This window comes from Bacillus rossius, chromosome 2 (assembly GCF_032445375.1).
Source record: "Bacillus rossius redtenbacheri isolate Brsri chromosome 2, Brsri_v3, whole genome shotgun sequence".
NCBI classification, from domain to species: domain Eukaryota; kingdom Metazoa; phylum Arthropoda; class Insecta; order Phasmatodea; family Bacillidae; genus Bacillus; species Bacillus rossius.
The window spans coordinates 54,276,329-54,299,419 of NC_086331.1; the positions used below are offsets into that span (position 1 = coordinate 54,276,329).

At 35.0% G+C, this 23,091-nt stretch overlaps 1 protein-coding gene across 3 annotated transcripts in view; it reads right to left on the minus strand.

The window, feature by feature from the left end:
• Positions 1–23,091, minus strand: part of LOC134529287 (uncharacterized) — a 107,298-nt gene that overhangs the window by 68,879 nt on the left and 15,328 nt on the right. For all 3 annotated transcript variants that reach the window (XM_063363195.1, XM_063363196.1, XM_063363197.1), the window contains exon 3: positions 21,204–21,422. In XM_063363195.1, the coding sequence (XP_063219265.1) occupies positions 21,204–21,422 (219 nt within the window). The remainder of the gene's footprint in view (positions 1–21,203; positions 21,423–23,091) is intronic.

The window sequence follows — 23,091 nt, forward strand, 5'->3', positions numbered from 1 at the left end:
TGCATGTGTGTTTCTTTTCTGACAGCATTAGTTAAGGGTATTTCATTAATAGTTATTTCATACACAGTCGTAAAGGAAATTTGACTCTGCACTAGAATTTATGTATGATGATATGAACATAAGTAGTCTCAAACATAAGAAGTATTAAACAAAATTCTAAATTTAAGTTTTCTTAAAATAACTTCTTTTTATCGGTTGAAGAAACTAAAGTTTAATTTTTTGCTGTTTATTATTATGCTATATCACAAACACTAATTCATTTTAACATATTTTATCAGCAATATCTGGCACCAGGAAGTTTACGAATTAATATAAGTTAAAAAAAATCTTCAATCACTAACTGAAGCAGATCCAGGAGGGGGGAGGATGGGTGCAATTTCCCCCCTCCACCACCACGAGCAATGGTCAAAGTTCTCTGTTCTTACTGTACACGGAAAAAGTCTCAATATTTGAAATTTTTTTGTGTCCCAAAGGAAAATTTCAGAATATAAAATATTTGACCAGAAGATATATATGTATATAAAATCAAAATATGATTTTTCCAATTCAAATTTATATCATATCAAAAAGTTATCAATTTTTTTGACGGTCCACAGTTTGTTTTGCTGTTTTTATTACTAGTATATGTTTGTAGTAGCTTAAAAAAAGTTTTAAATATTTATTTGTTGCTAAGTTGCAGTCTTTTGTTTACAAGTGCTCGGGCTGAAAGATGCATTAACACACTTTTTACACTTTAATAATAAATATCTCTGCAACTTTCACAACAACGATGTACATTTTGACTTTGAGATGGACAAAGAAGTAGAAAATTTAGGCAGTACTGACAGTGATAGCAGAGATGATTGTGCACTCTTGTCGGCAGAGGAAATGGATGGCATCATAGAACTCTGTCAGCACAAGTACAAAAATGTAAATCAGCCAAGTCAATGTTATCCTGTTATTCTGTCTGAGATTAAGACATGCCAGGGGATGGAGACTCTATAGGAAGCAGGAAGCCAGTTTTTTCTAATAGCTCAATGCTAAATCAAACCTTGGAAAACTAAATAAAAGTTTTAAGCTATTTTATTTTAATACTTTCAAATATAATAAACAGAAATTCTATAAATTTTTATCACGTGTTACACGTGTTTAGTCTTGGCAAGATGAAAAAGACAACGTGGCATGGTGAAAGTGCTTGGCATACTTGCTGTAACGTATCTCATTCAGTGATAGGAAGTTTTGTAAAATATGCTTGGATTTGATATAAACTGTGTGTGTTCTGCTACAAGGACAGAAGGCTAAATAACAGTGAAATGCTTTTCTTCAATCTCCCATCATTTTACAGCTAAATAAAATGTTACAGAACCATAGAAAAAAAATTGCAAGGCTGCTACCCACATGCTAACGAAAAAAATTCTTAATTTCCCTAAGCAGATTTCGAACACATTTTGACTCATTACTGTATACTTAAATAGGACAGCATTTAAACATAGTTTATGAATAACACATACGTGACACTGTTTTGTAAATTAAAAGCATAACAAACCCACATTCATGTTTGCCAAGTTTGCAATATTGTAGCACAATTATGAACTAAAATGTGGAGATTCAATAGAATTTAGGGTCCACTCTGTACTAGTCAGTACTTTATTTAGGTACTCTATGAGTAGGGACAAAATTATATGGTGAATTGCGCTAAAACCGAAATAACAAAGCAAGCATGTCAGTACAACAAATAACATCGATTTGCACGATAATACCGTATTTACCCATGTACCACCCGCCCCCATGTATGACCCGCACCCCAAATTTTCAACATACTCTCTGGAAAAAAAATGTTTTCACTGTAATGTCTATTTACATGTGCCAGCATAAATAGGGAAAAAGAGTCTGTCATTGTAACAACAAAGAAAACTCTTTATAACTGCAGCACAGAATTTTACTAACACAAATGCATGAAATATTAAGAAAAAAAACCCAGTAATATTCATTGTCAAAATAGTAGATAAATTTTGCTAAACAACAGACGTAAATTTGGTGAAATAAATTTTAAAATGTTTGTATGCAATAACCACAATCGTCAACTGTTCAGTCCGTTGCAACATCCTGCAAATAAAAATAAAGCTCGTAGTGCCAAATAATTAAAAATAATGAGTGATGCCATAAAACCATTTTATTCAACGTAAAAAAACCTGTAGCAAAATCGTGAGTTGTATTGATACGCATAAAATGGCGCGGGTTGCCAGTTATAGTTAACTCGGTTGTAAACAGAGCGCGCGCATAGCAAGAAGTTTGCGAGCTATCGCTATCGATCTTCGACTACGTGCGCGCTCTCTATACCGAATGATGCCAACTGGCGCTGTTTATGTTTTATAGGTGGATTACAGCGACTCCCGACACGTTACGGATAAAGTTTAATACTTTTAAAAACGTCTTGAAAACACATCAGAATACGTCGTATTACGATTATTTAAATTATAAAGCGTTAATCTCAGAATAAACCGCGTAAATTGCGGGAAGCAGTTTATACGCGCGTTGTAAACAACGGCAATTTATTGCATTGCATCATATGAGGTTAAAACGGGACCGAAATAAAATGGTGCAAATATCGGGAAAAAGTAAATAACGGTAACGTAAATAAGGGGTTTCGCTGTATTTTCATTGTAATAAATGCGTCCAGCATTCAGTAATGTACTATAAATCCAATTTTTTCAGTCTTCATTGTTGTCCAAAACCTCAAATTTCGTGTATGACCCGCACCCCGACTTTTGAATGTTGTTTTTCAGAAAAAATGTGCGGGTGGTACATGGGTAAATACGGTATACCATTTATCACCGAAATGTAACTAAAAAACATGAAATTAATCAGCAATTTGACACAACTTAAACCACAAAAATGTTACTTTTTTACTATTGTACATTTATTGAATGTATTTATTTAGCATGAATTTTGTACCAAAATGTATGTTGTTTGACCCTGTATCTCTTATTAGTTACATATATTAAGTAAATCACATTGACTCATTTTTCAAACACTTAAAAATCTGCCAATTTATTTTTATTTTTCTGAGTACCTAGTTCTTTTCTAGACATGCTTATTATAAATTATTTTATTGTATAAGTGGAATATGTATCAGTCAAAATGAGAATGTTTTGGCAAAATAAGTATTTAAAAACTATTTTTGTTTTGTATCTGTTAAATAAGACACCATTTCCATGAATAAACACAATGTATAAAAATAAAAACAATAACACCAAAATCTTGTGTTTCAAAAGTGAAACCGATCAAAAAAACAAAACCATAACACCTTGTCCCTATCTGAGACATGTTGTCACTCAGGTGAGACCCTTATCCCTTTGCCAAATCCCAAACGTTCCAGCAACAAGCAATGTCACTGTCACACCCCTCCCCCTTCCTTGTGACATTGCTTAGTCTAAGGAATTTTGGGCGTGTAATATACTTGTTGTTAGATTTAAAACGTTGCGCGTGTTAACCATTCGGACCAGAGACTCTGGTAATTTAAATCGCGGTATTGCTGTGCAGCGAAAAATTTAATTTCAGTGTCAACTCTTATGCAAATATCTTTTTGCAATAAAGAATCATAAGTGAGTGATCATTTCATCTCTGTGTTACGATAAGTGTGAATACCTAAAGGAAAAATGTAATTATATGTTTATACTGAAACCACTGAGAACATAAGCATTCCCTTTAAAGTATTTAATATCTGGTTTACAAGTTCATTTAAATAAATTTTAGTATTCTTTAAGGGCCATTTCATGTCAAATCAGCACAGTTTCAATTTAAATTCAACCTGACTCTCTTAGATTTAAATGATTTTTGGTTTATAGTTTACCTATGTGATGTAAATGAATGTTATTTCTTTTCCTTTTTAGTAATTTTTTTTTTGTTTTTTTAATAATTTAAAAACTTTACATAATAACCCCAATTTTGGATGTTTCTGATCTAGAAAAATATTTGTCATTCAGGAACAATTGATGTTAGAAAGCTCAAATTGGTCCCATTTTAAAGTTATTTTAATTGACTTTCATATGACATAACTCAATTGGGATACCTTCATTAAAAAAAAAAATATATGATGAAAAATTCTAAATTTGGTTTTTTCAAAAAGTTATTGTCATAGAATTTTTTTTAATATTTCCAAAAATTTGTTGCACCATTTTTATTTTACACATTAGACATCATTTTGGGATCATTATGTGTTTATGAGGTAAGAGGCCTAAATCTGTGTAATGAGTGCAGAGCACATAATTTTAAACAACTTTTTTTTTGTTCAGTTATTTAATATTAACCACTCTGAAGTACGAATATTAATGTTTTAATTATGTATATACAAAGTAATTCATAAGAATTTATACATTCACTATTTATTAGGCTACTTAATTTTAAAAGGCAGCATTTATATAAATAATGGTAGTAGGCTCACCTGATACTATGTAAAGTTACTGTTATCACTCATTATCACTAAAAGAAATGACTGGCTATGGCAGAGATTTTGGCAATAAAAGAAAAAGAGAAAAATAATACCTGCATCATCTAAACGTGTTTGACACATTTGAGGGTGTTCACTGATTTTATGTGTCATGTGTGTCAAAATGTTTATTACCAAATCTTTAGAGCAGTTTTGTGCCTCACTGCATAATCTGTGTTTTTTAAACTGGAGGAAGGAAAAGAAGCACAAATGAAGTGATTACTTATCTATCAGGTATGTGAAGTATGATGAAATACATACCACCAGTTAAAAGTGACATTAAGTGATGCACTTTATAGGCAGAGTGAGTAGTTTTTTTAACTAAGCTGATGAATGCAAATAGTATAAATTCCTTAGCTTGAAGGAAAGTTTAAGAGACTCTATGATTGGGTAAAAGAAAACATTTTGAGTATTAACTTTACCTTTTCAATACAAAAAAGTACATTGCAACAGAAAAATTCTTGACAAATAGTTTGTCATTCATGTACCATTCCTGGTACCATGAAAGTACATTCCAATAGAGGTTAAATTGAAGTTTTAGCAAAATCTTTTCTTTTGATGAAACCGGGGTTGAGTGTTCTGTGGCATTTAAAGACGACATACTAGTGCTAAGTGAGATATATGGTTATTTTGTAGCAGTTTACAGTGACATAGGTGGCTGACTTATGTTGTGGGAAAAGATGAAACTGCAGATGAAGTCAAACTGACATTTCTACACCCTGCAGGAATATCTCCATCTCTTATCCCACAGCATCTGATATTCTCTGGTTTCATCAGCAGACATCCTGTACAAGGTTCACTCAGTCACTCCATTAGGCCAAACATACAATCTTTCTGACAACGAAGCACTGAAATTCCTTAAAAATATTTCATTAATTCAAAGAGAAATGAAGGCACTTCAATACAGAATACCAAGTTAGCCTACTTGTATCATTTATGTAAGTGCTACTGTTAGATTTGGTTTGTAGACTAATAAATAGTATGAATTTAAATTTTTATAAATTTATTTTTATATGAGTACTTAAAACATCAATACTTGTACTTCAGAGTGGTCAAAAATAAATAAATGAACAAAAATTAGAATCATTAAATACCTGCTTGTAATGTATACCATAGATTTATGCATCATATGAACCCATAATAATCCCAAAATGAATAATAATAGGTAAAATAAGAATAGTGCAACCAATTTTTTGAAATTTCTTTTAAATTTTTATTTTGTTACTTTGAGAAAAACAAATTTGGAATTTTCCATCTAGTTTTTTGGTAGTTTATAATGAATCAACACTTATCAAGATGTACATCATATGAAAGCCCATTAAAAAAGCTATAAAATGGGACCAATTTGAGCTTTCTAACATAAACCATTCCCGAATGACCAATATTTTTTCTATATCAGAAACATGCAAAATTTGGGTTATGTAAATTTTGTATTTTTTTTTATTTTTTAAATCCACTCATTTAAAAAATATAAAGAAAATAATCTTCATTTACTGTACCTACACAGATAAAATATAAACAAAAATTATTAAAATCTAAGAGAGTCAGTAGAAAGTGTGTGCTGATATGACATGGAATCACCCTAAAAAAATAATAGCTGCACAGAAAGAATATTAATTTTGAAGGAAATTTAACTATATACTTCATTGGAATAAACAGAACTAATATATAATAAGTATTAAGAACTAAGACTTCCATCAAGAGAAATAATTTAAGTCCACTTACTATAATAAATGAATTTCTATAACAATAACATTGGTCTTAAATAATGAAAAATGTATTTTAAAACATTTCTAAAATATTCTGTATGTACCAAAATAAGTACTATTTTTTTTATTTTGATGTTCTTTTTTTTATTATTATTTGCAGAGAACTGTGATGGCACACAAATTTATAGGAAATTTCCTGTTTTATTTTATTGTGGAATTTTTTTGTATTTTCATGTCATTGGTAAAAAAAAAATTGAATTTAAATTTTAGTAACTATATAAATAACTAATATTGAAGTTTTAGTTCCATTGTGCTAAAACTATCACACAGATAGTGTGTTACTTATTTACAAACAATATTTATTTGCGTTTGCAACTGTGTATTGAACCTAATACATGCTCCACTATTGATAGTGACGATATAAACAGACTCTCTTATATCCATATAATATTGTGACATCTAATGAAAGTTACGAGATGCAGTAACTTGAACCCCCCTCTAAGGGTTCAAAGGAACAGTAAAACAACTTTTTATATGGTACAACATTAACTAACAGTTACAGCCTATAAAGATGCATGCCAAGCTCTTCTTCTTCTCGACCGGGACGACATCTACGAGCTGACGTTATTCCAAGCGGCGACTTGGTGTGTTCCTTCGCGCCTACGGGTATTCTTTGCCCACATTCTATTTCACTGCAACCTATCGGATCCTCTGCATTTGTATGCTCGGCTCAGGCAACACGGCTCACGGCTTTCCTACTTCAACAAAAGTCTGGCCGACTATGGCCTTCCTTCGCCCGATGAGGGACGTGTTCACGACATGCCGCAATTTGATGTAGATGTGGAGAGAACGGAAGCGGAGCGCATGTCGTGCCTTCTCAATGTGGATCAGCGAGCTGTTTACGAACACATCATGGCTGCTGTTTTTGAGTCTGAATCTTGCGAAGAACCTCGCTGCAGAGCTTATTTCTTGGATGGTCCTGGAGGTTCTGGGAAGACGTTCCTCTACAACTGTCTCATACATAGCCTTCGGGCTCAAGGCAAGGTCGTTTGTCCTGTTGCCTGGACTGGAATCGCTTCCATCCTACTTACAGGGGGTACCACTTCTCACTCTCTTTTCAAATTTAGTGTGCCCTTAACCAATGACTCAGTTTGTAACATTTCTCATCAGTCTAAAGAAGCTGAGCTTCTTCGAGCCTGCAGTCTCATCATCTGGGACGAGGCTCCTATGGCACCTAAGCATGCACTTCACCAAGTGGATGCATTGCTAAGAGACATCACCAACAATGACCGCACCAAGTTTGGTGGCAAAGTTCTGCTGCTCGGAGGAGACTTCAGGCAGGTCCTGCCTGTGGTTCAGCACGGTGGTCGGGCCGATCAGGTCAATGCCTGCATCAAGAACTCTCCATTGTGGCCTTCCTTCAGGCAGTTCAGCCTGAGAGTCAACATGAGGGCAGACCAAGGCCAGGAGGAGTTCCAAGACTTCCTCATGCGAGTGGGAGACGGGCTAACACCACTCATCGCAGATCTGCCCGAAGACTTCATCGAGATCCCGAGTACGATGGTGCTACAGGACGATGCGGACATCTGTTCGGTTGTGTTCGGTACCGAAGGTCTCACCGAAGAGGTACGTCTGCGCATCTTCCTTTCCAATATACATGGCATGTGTAAGCTTTATGCTGTGTTACTATCATTGTTGTACGTATGATTGCAGGTCGTCAGCAGCCGGGCGATACTGTGTCCAAAAAATGAGGATGTTGATGTCATCAACAAACAGATGGTGTCCCGATTACGTACGGAATCACGTACATACAAGAGCTTTGACAGGCTGGAGGAGACAGCAGAAGGAGGGATGAATGTGCCTGTCGAGTTGTTAAACACACTCACACTTGCTTCCCTTCCTCCTCACTCTTTGACCCTTGCTGTTGGATCATGCATCATGCTTATCCGAAATCTAGATCCCAAGCATGGTCTTTGCAATGGGACAAGGTGCATCTTTGTTCGCATGTCGAACTATGTAATTGATGCAAAAATTATAAATGGATCCTTCAAAGGTGAAAGAGCCTATATTCCACGCTTAAAGCTTACATCTTCTGCTGCAGATTTTCTTTTCATCTTCTCTCGCACGCAGTTTCCTATTCGGTTGGCTTTTGCTATGACCATCAACAAAAGCCAAGGACAGACATTCGAGCGGGTGGGCCTCTACCTTCCTCATCCAGTCTTCAGTCATGGCCAACTTTATGTGGCTTTGTCGAGAGCCAAGCGCTTCGATGCTATTTCTGTGCTTGCTAAACTTCCTTCTGAACTTGCCTTTTAGCCTGTGCACCGTGGCAGACACTTCACACGCAATGTCGTGTATCCTGAAGTGCTCTCCTAATTTACCTACTTCCTAAAAAGTTTCCTTTATTTCCTTACCCCAAGTATTAACATTAAAAAATATTCCTTTCCTTTCTTCTAAAACATGCCATTGCAATTCACACTTCTTTTCCTGCTGCTGTATCATTTCTCAGCTTAAACTTCTACTAAATCACGACCTCTTCGGTGACCTTCTTCAAGACTCTGCTGGACTACGCCTCTGTGTGCTGGATCCGACATGTGGAGGTGTTCCTGGGAGCGCTGCACTTTCTTCTAACTTCAAAGGTGGGTATATTTCATTTATATACGACACCGAATAAAACCTTCCCATTCTTTCATCTCCTTCAATCTTCATCCTTTCCAACATCCTTCCTTTCCCCCTTTCTCAACATCGTTCGTGGTTGTTCACATTTTCGGACTTTGTTTATTTTTTTATCACAATTCGTTCGTGGTTGTTCGCATTTTCGGACTTTGTTTATTTTTTTATCACAATTTGTTCGTGGTTGTTCGCATTTTCGGACTTTGTTTATTTTTTATCACAATTCGTCCGTGGTTGTTCACATTTTCGGACTTTTTTTTTTATTCCATTCGTTCGTGGTTGTTGTTATTTCGGACTTTGTTTTTTTTATTCCATTCGTTCGTGGTTGTTATTTCGGACTTAGATTTTTTTTCCATTCGTTTGTGGTTGTATTGACTTCAGGACTTTAATTTTTAACAACAAATTATTATTCTTCTCTACATTTCATTTACTTTAGTGCACGAAAAGATCCTTATTAGGAATACTACACATCCATTTTAAACATAGCCCGCGATTCTCGCGGGCCTAACCACTAACAGTTAGTAACTGCAAAAGCGGGAGCGCACAAGTAGAGTGACCATTACCGGCAGACAACCAACCGGCACTGACAGTCGACCGACCGGCATACAAGGGGTATAAAGGGGCAATACTCAAACATATTGTGTGTGGGGGTGATTCCTATAGAAGAGGGCACCGAAAGTCTCTGCTATACCATAGCCTCCATGATTAAAACAGACAATGACACCAAGTCATTTAATTAAAAATAGTGAAACTTTAACATAATTTTATACGAGTAATGGCAAATGCAAACTATTTTTCATTGAAATAACTGAATGTACAAACTATTATATTAACATTTGAATATCAAACACTAACTCTAAATTTAAGATTGCACATTTGTGTTAATAAGTTGCCCACCCTTCAAGCATACTAACAAGATACAAACAAACTGACACGGAAGATTTAGAGATATTACTTGAAACATTTAATATTTATTTATTGCGTGTATTATCTAGCCCAATTTTCTATCAAGTCAGAGCCATTATTGAAAGTGTTTGTATGACTATTTCATATGTTATAGTACAAATCGTACTATCTTTTGTTGAGTTTGTTTGTTCTACCTACATAAAATATGTAGGTATTTTACTTGATTTCAAGTTATTTTTCCATCTTCACATTCAATCACTTATAATCTTATTCCAATACAATACTCGGAATAATTGAGTACATTACTTTCAATGCTACTAATGTTGATTCCACTATATCTCTCTATATAGCTCTAATTAGATCCAAACTAGGATCTATAATATAGGACAGTACTAACAACACTCATTTCGAAAAAATTAACCAAGTGAAAATAAAATTTTCTAAATTCATAAAACTTAAAATGCAATATGGAATGACTGTTGACACAAATTATTGCCTGGTTCTCTTAAAGCCAGAAGAGATATACTAATTTTCTATGTTTCTTAGTAACTGTTACAATTACAAATTAAACTGTCCTTATCTGCTCGAAACTACTGGCATAAAAATTCCAACTTTCAACAGTCGGAAGCCTCCGTTACTGTTGTACGCAACCCAGGTTACTGCCCTTCACACTTGATAAATAGTTTAATTTACAATATATTAGGTTATCTTGTCGTGAGGGGGGTTTTCGAATTGTACGTTTATACCTCGGGCGCCACCACGTGGATGGGCACGTGGACCCGGCTACAGACTCTGTCCCAGGGCCGTGACGTGACCCACGTGGAGCTAGGCTCGACTTCCCCCTGCTAGCACTCACCTGCCCGCTCTCAGCGGCGGGCACGCTATGTTACTGCTCGTGGGGTCTTTAGGCGCCCCACACACCTCCGTCTCTGTGCTGGGAAACTCGTGGTCGGGAATTAAGTGCAACGAGTCTGGTGAATATTGAGCTTTATTGGCGCCGACACGTACACTCAAGACGCACACAGAAAACAGCACATAGTCCAGGTTTCTTGCTGACCAGGACACCGCGTGGCCTGGCTCCGAAAGTATAAGTCCGCGATTAATGGAAAACGCTCCGGGGAGCTTTAATTAATTAAGTTAAACAGTCTGCCGCCTGGGTAGGCCTCGAAGGTTGGTTACTAGCAAAAGTTGAAGTCGACGAGGTGCTGAGATGCGTCCTACCCTGCACGGCAAACAGAAGAGACTGTCCCGGGCCCCGGGTGACATGGCCTCAGGAAGTGCAATAATATTAAATATTATTAAAGACAGTTAAACATAACTATTAAAACCTTTTAAAAATTGCAAATTAATTAAGATTTAAGAATTACATATTACAGATATTTAAGAATTACATTAGTTATAAAATATACAGTCTCCACTGCTCCAGTTAGAGTGGGCGCCGAAAGGGTTCGCGCAGTGCGACCGGACACACGCCCACACGCGCTTGTTGGCGGGAAGTTTGAAATAGAGGGTGTCGGTTAGACATCTGCGAAGTGTGATTTTTCAGTTCAAATCGAATTTGAATCGAATTTCAAGAAAAATCACGAGTTTCGAATTTTTTTTTAATCGAATTTGAGAATATAAAAAGAAAATTGAAAAAAAATTAATTAAAAAAGCGGGAAAGTGTAAATAAAGGGAAGACCATAAAAAGTATCACAGTTTACTTTATTTAGCATGTTTGACTTTCAAGGATAAAAATAATAATAAAAATATCACAGCATAAGGAAGTTGTACAAAAAAATAAATTTACCGTTTTATCGCTTAAGAATTGCACATTTTATTCTAAAATCAAGTTTAAAAATTAGGGGTGAGACCGTGGGTGCTACTATTATGCAAAAAAAAATGTAAAGTAATCCATAAAAATAAAACCTATTCATGAAAAGTATGTTTATTTAAAAAATAAAAAGTAGACTTTGTGAAAGCACGCCAAATAATTTAAATTAATGAGTGATGCAATAAAACCATTTTATTCAACGTAAAAAAAAAAGAAACCCGTAACAAGAAAATGATTTGGAACTATACACATAACGATCGTGCAGGTTAACTCGGTTCCTGACAGAGCGCACGCGTGCATGGAGTCTGTGAGCTATCCATATCAATCTTCGACTACGTGCGCGCGCTCTATACGGGAATACAGGAATCAACACAACCAAACTGGCGCTGCTAACGTTTTTATAAGCAGTATAAAGCGACTCCCGAGACGTTAAAGATGAAGTTTATAACTTTTAAAAAGTCTTTAAAACACGATTTACACATCAGATTACTTTGTAATAGGATTAATAAAGTTAGTATGCAGTTTTATCAGAACGAATGGCATAAACTGCGTAAAGCAATAGGCGCGTTGTAAAAAACGGGAATTTATTGCATTACATCAAATGAGGTTAAAACGGGACAGAAAATAATTGGTTCAAATAACGGGAAAACGTAAATAACGGTAACGTAAATAAGGGGTTTCGCTGTATAATTTTTGTAAGTGGAAGATGTAATCGTCCATTTACATTTCTTTTAATCATGGGGGTGGGGGGGGGAGGGAGACTTATATTAGTGTATCCGGGCCAGATTTTGCAAGTCAAATTATTGTAAAATGAATTCAATTCGAATTGACGAATCGAATATCAAAAAATTCGAACTCTAATTCAGAAATTTCGAATATTCGCAGAACCCTAGTGTCGGTGGGAGGAGAGGGGGTCGGCAGTGGCGTGAGGCACATCGGGCTTACAGAGGGCGTAGCCCCGTTCAACGTCAATCTTGTAGTAAATGTAGTTCTAGTTTATATAATTTAAGTAACAGCTTATTATTCTTACTAAGAAGCATTTATGTGTTTACCAATTGTTTTATAATCATAATTTAAATTTTTTCATGCTTTTTTGATGTTTCTGATAGTCAGTTTATTTAACTATGAAAAAGTCATTTAACTGGATTTTTACTTCGTTTGGCCTACCTATTCCAGTTTTTAGATGGTTTCATATAATTCTTCAGTATTGTTTATATGTCTTTGTTCGTAAAATGTGAGATAGTGTAATTTTCCATTGTCATTTTTGTAGCATGGCCAGTTCTTTGTGCGAGGGCAGGCATCATCATTGGACGGGGGAATCCAGGAATTCTGTGTTGAATTGGAAAGAGACAGAATGTGTAAAAGAGGGACAGAGACATGTGACTGAGTGAGGGGAAGCCCTTAAAGAGGGGAGGTACTAAATAATTATTGTAAGAATAAATGTAGCCAATGGTAAGGTTAGTTTTTCGGGAAAGTCCCCAGCTAAGTAGATTTTTTCGCAAGCTTGGTGATGTGTTGAGTTTCGTCAGTCATTGTCTGGACGAGGTACCGATAGGCCGCATGTTGGGCAGTGGGTCACAAAGTAAAAGATTATGTTAGTTTATAGAATATTTCGCGGCTGTGGTCCGGGCTCACCATGTAAGATCAACCTGCTTTTATCACTCGGACTTTGCAATTAGAATTTTCGACCACAGTCGTCGGTAATCACCCAAAAATAAGGCTCAAGTGATCGCGGCTTGGTTCCGAGGACGTAGTTCTGCAGCTTCGTACTGTGAGTGAGTTCATGTTTAACCACGGGACATTAATGTGAACTATAATAATTTTCTTTCGGCACCTGGGAACAGTTATGTGTTATTGTGGAAGTCTGGAAAGAGATAATGTGCTAAAGTTTTATACTCTAAATGTACTTCTTTGTGTGGTCGCAAGATAGCAGACACGACTGTGGATTTTTTCAAGTATCAATACAAATACGTTAAAATCAATTTGGTGTATGAGAGACATTATTTCAATACACAAATCGAACTTCAACAATTTTCAGTGCCCAAATCATGTTTTTGCAAGAGTTTTATGTATGGCCCATTTCTGACCAAATTTTGAACTAGCCGAGGTGGTCTGGGGTGTTTACATTAAGTAAACATAAAAATCTTATGTATAGACCTATAAACAATTTTAATAAATATCAGTGTTTTTTTCCTTCTTTTTAGTAATAAATTAAATCTCAAAAAAATTGTAGCACCTTCCCAACCATAAATACACATTGTTTCTTTCGTTTCTCACTTTTACTGCACTGTTATAAAACCATAGTGGTGTATATTATATATTTAATAATTTTTTTTTCCTCTGTTAACTTTATTTATGTCAGTATATAACTTTTTTATTATGCATTTAAGTATTATCTATGTTTGTATTTGCTTTTTATTTTGGTTACTGACCTAATTTTTATTGTTTATTTAATGTTATTATTGTATTTGTTCTTATTTCTAAATATCTAACATTGTCCCGGGCTACGCCCTTCTGAGCCCGATGTGTCACCCCCTCCCTCCTCGCCCGCTGCAGGCCTCCTCCTTCTGCCACCACTCTCTGTGACCCCGGCATTTCAAACCACCCGCCAAGGTGTATGTGTGTGAGCATGTGTCGGCCCACACCCACCGGTGCGACATCTGTGCTTCGCTCCCTTATCGATGCCTGCCTAATTCATTGTAACTTGCTTATTTCTTCCCTACAGTGTTTTATGTTCCAGCAGATGGAGTAATTGCTTCAAGACAGGCTTTTTAAAGTGTAACATAAAAAATAATCCGTGGCCCAAACGATTCCAAGCAAGGACAAACATTCCAGAGGCAGACTATAAGTAAATATTAAATTAGTTTAAACCAATTAGTTATGTAATGTTATTGTTTGCAGCCAGTAGGCTAATTTAATTAATGGTTTATGTGTATTCATTTATTTTCTCGGTGGCACGCTTTATTTAAATACATATGTGTAACGGACATTGGCCAGATGTGAGTTGTGAGCCCGCCTCGAGGGCACGCTGGGAGGAGCCAGTCTGTCGCTGCAGTTGCACGATATAAGGAGCTTCACGCACCCTTCGTCTGAAACTCGGTACTATCACTCATCCTGTCCATCTGCCTACTTCATTCATATCAATCACTTTCTTTTAACTCCAGGGCTTACCTCCGTCAGTAGGCTGTTTTACTTAAGTTTTATTTAATTTGCTAGGAAAATTCTGGTCATATTATACAAACTCTAAGGCAGTCCAGTACTGGTGCCTGGACCACCCTTATACCAATCCGTGCCAACGGCTCTTATTAACAGTGATAACGTGTAGAATGTACAGACGAGCAACATCAATAAAAGTATTGAATCAACATCTCAGTTTCTTTTTGTGCGGGTGACCACGTGAAGAGAGAACACACAGACTGAGGCATGTGGGCCACATTCGAGAGCCTACCTTATTTTATTGTCTCCACATATAGCGTAACCCCCACTGAGAGGGGACGTAATTACGTGCATTTTATTTATATTGGGGGAAAAGGGCCTCGCTGCACACGGGCTGGGTCATTCCATACCAAATCAACCAAAAAAAACTATTTTTGACACCCACCGTCTCAGATTATGACGAAACTTGGCATGGTTGTTCAATTTATTGATGTAAGTAACCATACCAATTTATTTTGCTCTATTTCTAGTGGTTTAAACTTTACAGCCCCTTAAAGTTTATGGATTATTGGAATTTTAATCATCTGGCCGCCGTTAACTAGATGTGTTGTCCGATGGAAAAAAATTCATATATTTTTTTTTTATTTAATAACCATTTTGTCTGAAAAAATTTTTAAATTTGGATCAATGTTGCAGGAATAATATAAAAAATGAACAAAACTACTAAGTGTTTATTTGGAACCATAAAAAATCTCAAAGTGTAATTTTTATGATTATCGAAACAAAATGTAGAGTTTTAAGAAAATGGTAAATCTCATAAAGGGAAAAGGATAATCATGAAATCTCTGTTTTGTTTTTGTTCTAAAAGATATTTTCTACCACATTAAACAGTAAGATTCGTGGTTTTTTTACTCCTTTGATAATTGTTTTCACTTCAAAACACAAAAATGAGTTAATTATTTAATTTTGGTTAAAAAGCTGCTTTGGCCGCTATTTGCCTGCCTGTGTTTCTTAATTATATACAAATGATTAAAATACCATATTTTCCTTTTGGTATCCCACACGCTTTTTTTATTAAATAAATTACCGTACTTGCTGCTTCCTGTTGCCCATGCTGTCAAAGCCCTGCATTGGTGCCATGACACCATCCTGCTCATTTTCCACTCGCAAATACGTTAACAACTGCCAGTGTAGTTGACCTATTTTTTGGGTTTGTGCCTGGCTGCGGACTTCACACACCCCTTCCCCCATCTTCTGTGCTCACCCTCTCCCAAATCCAGATGCAAGATCTTCCCAGGAGATAAGCATGAAGGCCAGCAATTGATACAATCCATGCATAGAGAGAGAATAAGGCGGGCTGTGTGTGACCTTGTGCATGTCCGAACCTGCCTTCCCCTCACAGCAGCATTATTTAATATAACTTCCATGTCAGTCCGTAACAGGCAGTTGCCATTAAAGAAGTAAGATTGGTGCGTATACATAACAGTCAATTAAGCATTTCAGTACATGAGTGTTATTGATAGTATTTATGTGTTTTTATTAAACTAAGTGAGTACCAAAGTGCATTGTTGTTATGTTTTGTTGAACAATGGATAAAAAGTGCAGTGTTGGAGAAACTACTGAAAGTGATTGCCATCTGTTACACTATGTCAAGGACAAGTCTATACAAGGTATTGAAAAACTTTCTGAAGAAGATTTGAATCTTTTGATATTAAGATGTGAATCCAACAAGTTAACAACTGTTTGCCTTCACCATGAAAGTGTGTTTTTAAAGAAGTATGAATTTTTACAAAAAAAGGTGTGTTTTGATCCTTTCAAAAGACATAAAACTGTTATTAAAAAAGCACTTCGTGTTTTAACTGTACAACAGAGTAGAATCATCTTATCAAAAGGGTACAAGGTTAAACCTGGTCAGAAACTTTGTATGTTTTGCAGGAATAAACTTTTAAAAGATAAAGAAGCTGACAAGGTTTAAAGTAATGATGAGCACGAGAATGGACAAACAAAGGATATAGGACTAACATTTAGAGATTAACTAAACCAACTTCAAAAAAATACTGCAATTGACGAGCTAAATTCTTCCTTTCATGAAATTGGATGTTCACCAATGAAATTACATGCACTTGGTCATCATAGCAAATCACATTATGCTAAAGAAAAGCTACAAAAAGTTCATGAAAAAGTAAAATCAAAAATTGAAACTGTTCTTGAAATTGATCTACCAGAAGAAAAAAACTTGTTGGAAAAAAGTATGTTGCAGAACAGTGAAGACATGGATAAACTAGTGAACATTATTAAAAAGGAAATTATAGGTGCATCAAGAAAAAAACACATTCAAATGTTGACAATAACCAGCTTCTCTGTTGTGGTCAAGAAAAAAAATAAAAGAAACTTTTAACACATCTGATTATTCTGTTCGTAAGGCTCAACAAGTGTTTAATGACAAGGGTTTTTTAGGCGAACCAGTCCCTAAGCAAGGGAAACAGCTAAGCCTTGAAACTATTGATTTAGTGAAACAATTTATCAGAGTGATGAACATTGTAGAATTCCGCCAGGGATGAAGGATGTCGTGAGTATAGGAAAAAAGGTTTATGAGAGAAGGCGTTTGATTTTGTGTAATCTTTCTGAGCTATACTCAACTTTTAAATGGGAGCATCCTCATTTGAAAATAGGTTTTTCAAAATTCTGTTTCTTGAGACATAAATGGTGCATTTTAGCTGCATCTAGTGGCACACACTTAGTATGCGTGTGCACAATACACCAGAATGTTATTTTATTGATTCATGGAGCCGGCATAGAGGAAGATTACAAAGAACTGATATTGCTAATGGTTTGTGAAGGAGCAACAAGAGAATTTATGTTAAGGCATTGTGACAAATGTTCATCAAAAGATAACCTTGTCCATTTTATACAGACAAAGTTTGAAGAATATGACAATGAAGACGTTATTGAGTTCAGTCTGTGGGTTTCCACAGATCGAACTGAAATGATAAGGTGTTCCAGCTCTGTTGTTGAATTGATAGAAACATTAGTTGAAAAACTAAACAAATTAATACCTCATTCTTAAATTGCCAAATCACAAGCATCTACTTTTAAAATTTTAAAGGAAACAGCTCTTTCCAATGTAGCTGTAATTTCAATGGACTTCAGTGAAAATTATGCTTTCACAATACAAGAGGAAGCCCAAGGTTACTACTGGACCTCAGATTCATGCACTATTCATCCTGTAATCATTCACTGCAAGGATGCAACTGGCAAAAAGCTTGTTCTGCCTTTTTGCATCATATCTGATGACCTCAAACATGATGTAAGTATGGTGTACGAAATCCAAAAAACTATGACTGCCTTTTTGAAAGAGAACCACCCACACATTAAAGATATTCATTACTTTAGTGATTGGTGTGCAGCACAATATAAAAATAAATACAACTTCGTAAACCTGTGTCTACATGAGAGAGATTTTTTACTGAGAGCTCAGTGGTCATTTTTTGTGACCAGCCATGGCAAAACAGAATGCGATGGAATAGAGGGTACTGTAAAATGCATAGCTTGGAGGGAAAGTCTTAAATGACCTCTGGAAAAACAAATTATAACAATGGCTGAACTGTTTGACTTCTGCAAGACCAGAATTGAAAATATCAGTTTCCATTTTATTACTAAAGAAGCAGTTAAATTGACTCATCTTGCTATGGAAAGTCGCTTCAAAGATGTTCAAACTCTTCCAGGGACAAGATCATTTCACAACTTTCAGCCACAAAATGATTCACAAACAATTGAGGCTCGAAGAATTAGCAAGGATGAAAAAGCAGCTATTGTTTTTAATTTATTTAGCATTCAGCAAAACTATCTCGTGAAATTAGAAGATTTGTACCCTGGATGTTTTATTGCTTGTGTTTATGACAGCTTCTGGTACTTTGGCATGGTGAATGAGATAAATGCTGAACAAAAAGATGTCACGGTACAGTTTCTTCATCCCCGCGGACCATCACCATCCTTTTTTTGGCCCAAGAAAGAAGATACATCTGCTGTGCCCATTCCTAATATTATTGCTATGGTGGAACCGCCAAAAACAATGACTGGAAGAACCTATCAATTTTCACAAGAATGTATGACAAATATCCAATCAAAATTTGACAATCTAGAAGAATTTTGAAGTACAATGACCCAACAGTGTTACAACCGCAAGAACTGTAAGCCTTAATAAAATAGGAGTATTGCATGTGTAAGTAAACACACTAATGTTTTATGTAGTGTAATTTAATAATTATATTTAAATTGAACTGCAATCTCATTACTGAGGTCAGTTCTGTTCATATTTGTGAGTGTAAAGGGAACAGGTTGATGTCATGGCAGGAATGCAGGATTTGACAGCATGGGAAACAGGAAGCAGCAAGTAAGGTAATTTATTTTATAAAAAGGTGTGTAGGATACCAAAAGGAAAATATGGTATTTTAATCATCTGTATATAATTCAGAAACACAGGCAGGCAAATAGCGACCAAAGCAGCTTTTTAACCAAAATTAAATAATTAACTCATTTTTGTGTTTTGAAGTGAAAAAAATTATCAAAGGAGTAATAAAAATCTTACTGTTTAATGTGGTAGAACATATCTTTTAGAACAAAAACAAAACAGAGATTTCATGATTATCCTTTTCCCTTTATGAGATTTACCATTTTCCGTTAAAAACTCTACATTTTGTTTCGATAATCATAAAAATTACACTTTGAGATTTTTTTATGGTTCCAAATAAACACTTAGTAGTTTTGTTCATTTTTAAATTATTACTGCTACATTGATCCAAACTTAAAATTTTTTTCAGACAAAGTGGTTAGTAAATAAAAAAAATATTAATTTTTTTCCATCGGACAACACATCTAGTTAACGGCGGCCAGATGATTAAAATTCCAATAATCCATAAACTTTAAGGGGCTGTAAAATATAAACCATTAGAGATAGAGCAAAACAAATTGGTATGGTTACTTACATCAATGAATAGAACTATGCCAAGTTTCCTCAAAATCTGAGACAATGGGTGTCATGGTGTGGTTGAATTGACATGGAATGACCCGGCTATGTCAAGGCCCTGAGGAGAGAGTAGCCGGGTCCAATTGCCCGTAATACATGTGGTGGCACCCTAGGCATAACACTAAGTTTCTATGAATATATAATCAACTCTCAGTGCGTCAGCATATCTGTGCCTGTATTGTGTATGTATTTGTGTTCTCTTGTTGTTATAAGCTTTTTTTTTGTTTTTTGTATTTTGTATAATAGTTTTTTTTTCCGTGCCCACCATAAAAGCGTCATAGCTGTTGGTGGGTATTGTCACAATGCAAATAAATAAATAAATAAATAATTCAAAACCTTCCATTTGCAGTTGTATTTATTGGTTCACTGTCAAGTTGTTACCAACATATCTTGCCTCAAAGTGTTTCTATTTGTATTACCTGTATAATCGACACAACAAACCACCATTGTAATATACAGGTACAGTTCAATTCAAGGTGAAATACCCATTGAATCAGGTGTTATTGTTAATTGCCCACATCATAGGCATCATAATAAGTATCTGTCTTACAGTTTTTATTGTGCTATTGCAGCTATAGTGATAAGCTGTGTGAGGATTAAAGCAATAGCAGCACACCACAAACACTAATCACAAAACAAAAATTAATTTTCTGACAATAAAACATTTTTTTAAAAATTGCCACTCCCGGGCACGAAAGTCTAGATCTGTGCCTGCCTGTAGTCTATACTCTTTCATAGCTCACATAAACTTAGAATGTTGAGACCACTTGATTGCTATTTTAATTATGTATATTTAAACTGTCTTGACTATGCCTGTAATTTTGGTTGCAACAGAAGACAAGCACTTCACTTCCACCAAATCATTGTTTCCAATCTCCGCAGCAGGATTAGCCCAGAAGAAATATATTCTTTCAATTGGTCCAATTTTTACATTTTACAGCATTTCTACAAATACTTGTGATTGAATTTCAGTACAACTTTTTTATATCACATGGTCTTTTTATACTTAAAAAAAACTAAACATAAGACAAAATATATCTACTATTCGCAATAGTGTGCCAGTTTTTATGTAAGGAAGTTAAAACCTTTACAGAGATAATTTCCATGTGATCCAAGTAGACATTCTCCAACTATTTATATCTAATGTATAACTATGAACTGAAGTGAGGTGGCAAAATATTAAAATGTGAGTTAACAAAAGGCTGCAGTAAATTAAAGTTTTGTGACTTCTAGCATTGTTAATGTTTACTTCAGGGCTTTTTCATGTCTTTTGTGATCTGTAGACACCATGTAGCTCATACTTTCTCATATGTGAAGAACGTTAAATAAAGTTTAAATACATTTACAATACATGTAGTATATTACACAGATGCATTACACTGTTAGAGAAAAAATTGGAACAAAAATTTGTGGATTAATGTAATAGCACAAACTTCACAGAACAGTACTTACTTTCAAGTTGAGCCACATCTTTACTTTGCTGTGCATCTTTCAGCTTAGTTTCTAATTTATTAATACTGTCGTTTGGACTTTTGGATGATAATTTTTTGAGTTCTTTTTTAATTTTCATCTCTTTCTGCTCACATGATGTCACATAGTTCCTTGTTTCATCAATTTTATACTCTCCTTCCAGCACCATTTCAAACTGGTAAATGAAGTCCTTCAGATTATCTGAAAATTTGAATCAAAAATTGAATTTACCTTAAGGTGCTAATGTGGTATTCAACCTAGAACACGCTGTAATTGCATCGACAAACATTTACCTTAAATACAGTTTATTAAGACAAACAGGAAAAATATTTTTTTGAGACCAACACTCGTTAACAAATACAGGGCAAGTATATACAGCCAGTAGCATATCAGAGTAATCTCCATGTACCTTAAAATATATATTTACTCTCAAACATAGTTCCAAAAGCCTGTTTATCTTCACTCCCACGCCTTGTCAAAAACCTTGACATATTGGTAAATTAACTTCATGTGCCTCAGGTTCTGCAAGGTACAAACCTAGATTGCAGCCTTGTGTCACACCGCACCAAAACTTAAAACTAAATTTATGAGAAGAGGTATTAAAATAAACTAAATCCAATTGGACATTTTATATTACAGTTCTGTATGTGCTACATTATTATAACGATAAAGTGTGGTGCATGCAACCCTTTAATACTTCAAAATGTAAAATTTACAAACTAACTTCTCACATCTGCAATACTACTTCCAACTTTTTTCGAACCCAGAGTAACGAGCTGGATAGCACTTTTTAAGTTTCTAAGCTACTGGATTTATACATGTAGAAATTAAAGTATGGAACTAAACCAATTTCACTCAGAATCATAAAAATATTAACAGTTGCAATTCAAAATTACTGATGTGTAACATTGTAGCACTTGGTATACAGCATTTGGTGGGAGTAATTTCGTGAATGCAATGGAAGTCAATGAACAGAAATGTGAAACAACCATGATGCTGCCATCTGTGGCAGATTGCGAGAAACAAATTTCACAAGTTTAAAGGGAAACTTCATAGTATTAACTGTTTAGTGAATTTTAACCAGATGGACAGTATATTAATAAAATTCCTTGTCAAAAATATGGTCAAAAGCCGGAGTTTAGAATTTTTTCACGTCTTTTTCGCTTTTATCAGAGTCATTTCATCATATAGTTTGAAATTTTGGTCTGCTAATAAAATGACACAATAATCAACGTATCTGGTACAGTAGAGAATTCTAGCAGCGGGAACAAAAACTACATGTGATTTGCGTCCAGAAATTTAGTTGTAAACACAATTTGCAAATACTTATCACGCTCTGCATTATTTTGAAGAATTCTACATTAAATTTTGTGTCCAAGTTTCGTATTATAAGTGTATTTGCAACATGGGAACACATGAATTAGCTTGTTACCGAGGTTAGATGTTACACATCACCAACAGAACTGAAAGACTCTCTCACATTTTATTTGCAGCAATTCAAAAATATTAATACAAACAAATATAAGTAATGTCTGAAAATAATTCATCCTTTTCATTTTACCATTATTCACTTGTACAGGTAGTATAAAAATTAATTTTTACATCAACAACGTGTATTGATATGTTACTGCATTCGTTAAGAAGCTCATTCCAATTTTTGAAGTCCAAATAAAAATCTCAGAAAAAGAATATTCGTTTCTAGACATAAATATTGTAATTAATATCAAAACATTTAGTGATGAATTTTTTTCCAATTTTGGCTTAGTTTGTATATTTATTGCCAACCTCAAAACATATAAACAGAATATGAATTTAAATGGCCGTTTTCCATTGCCTAACATGAATCAACAAAAAATAACGTACAGCATGA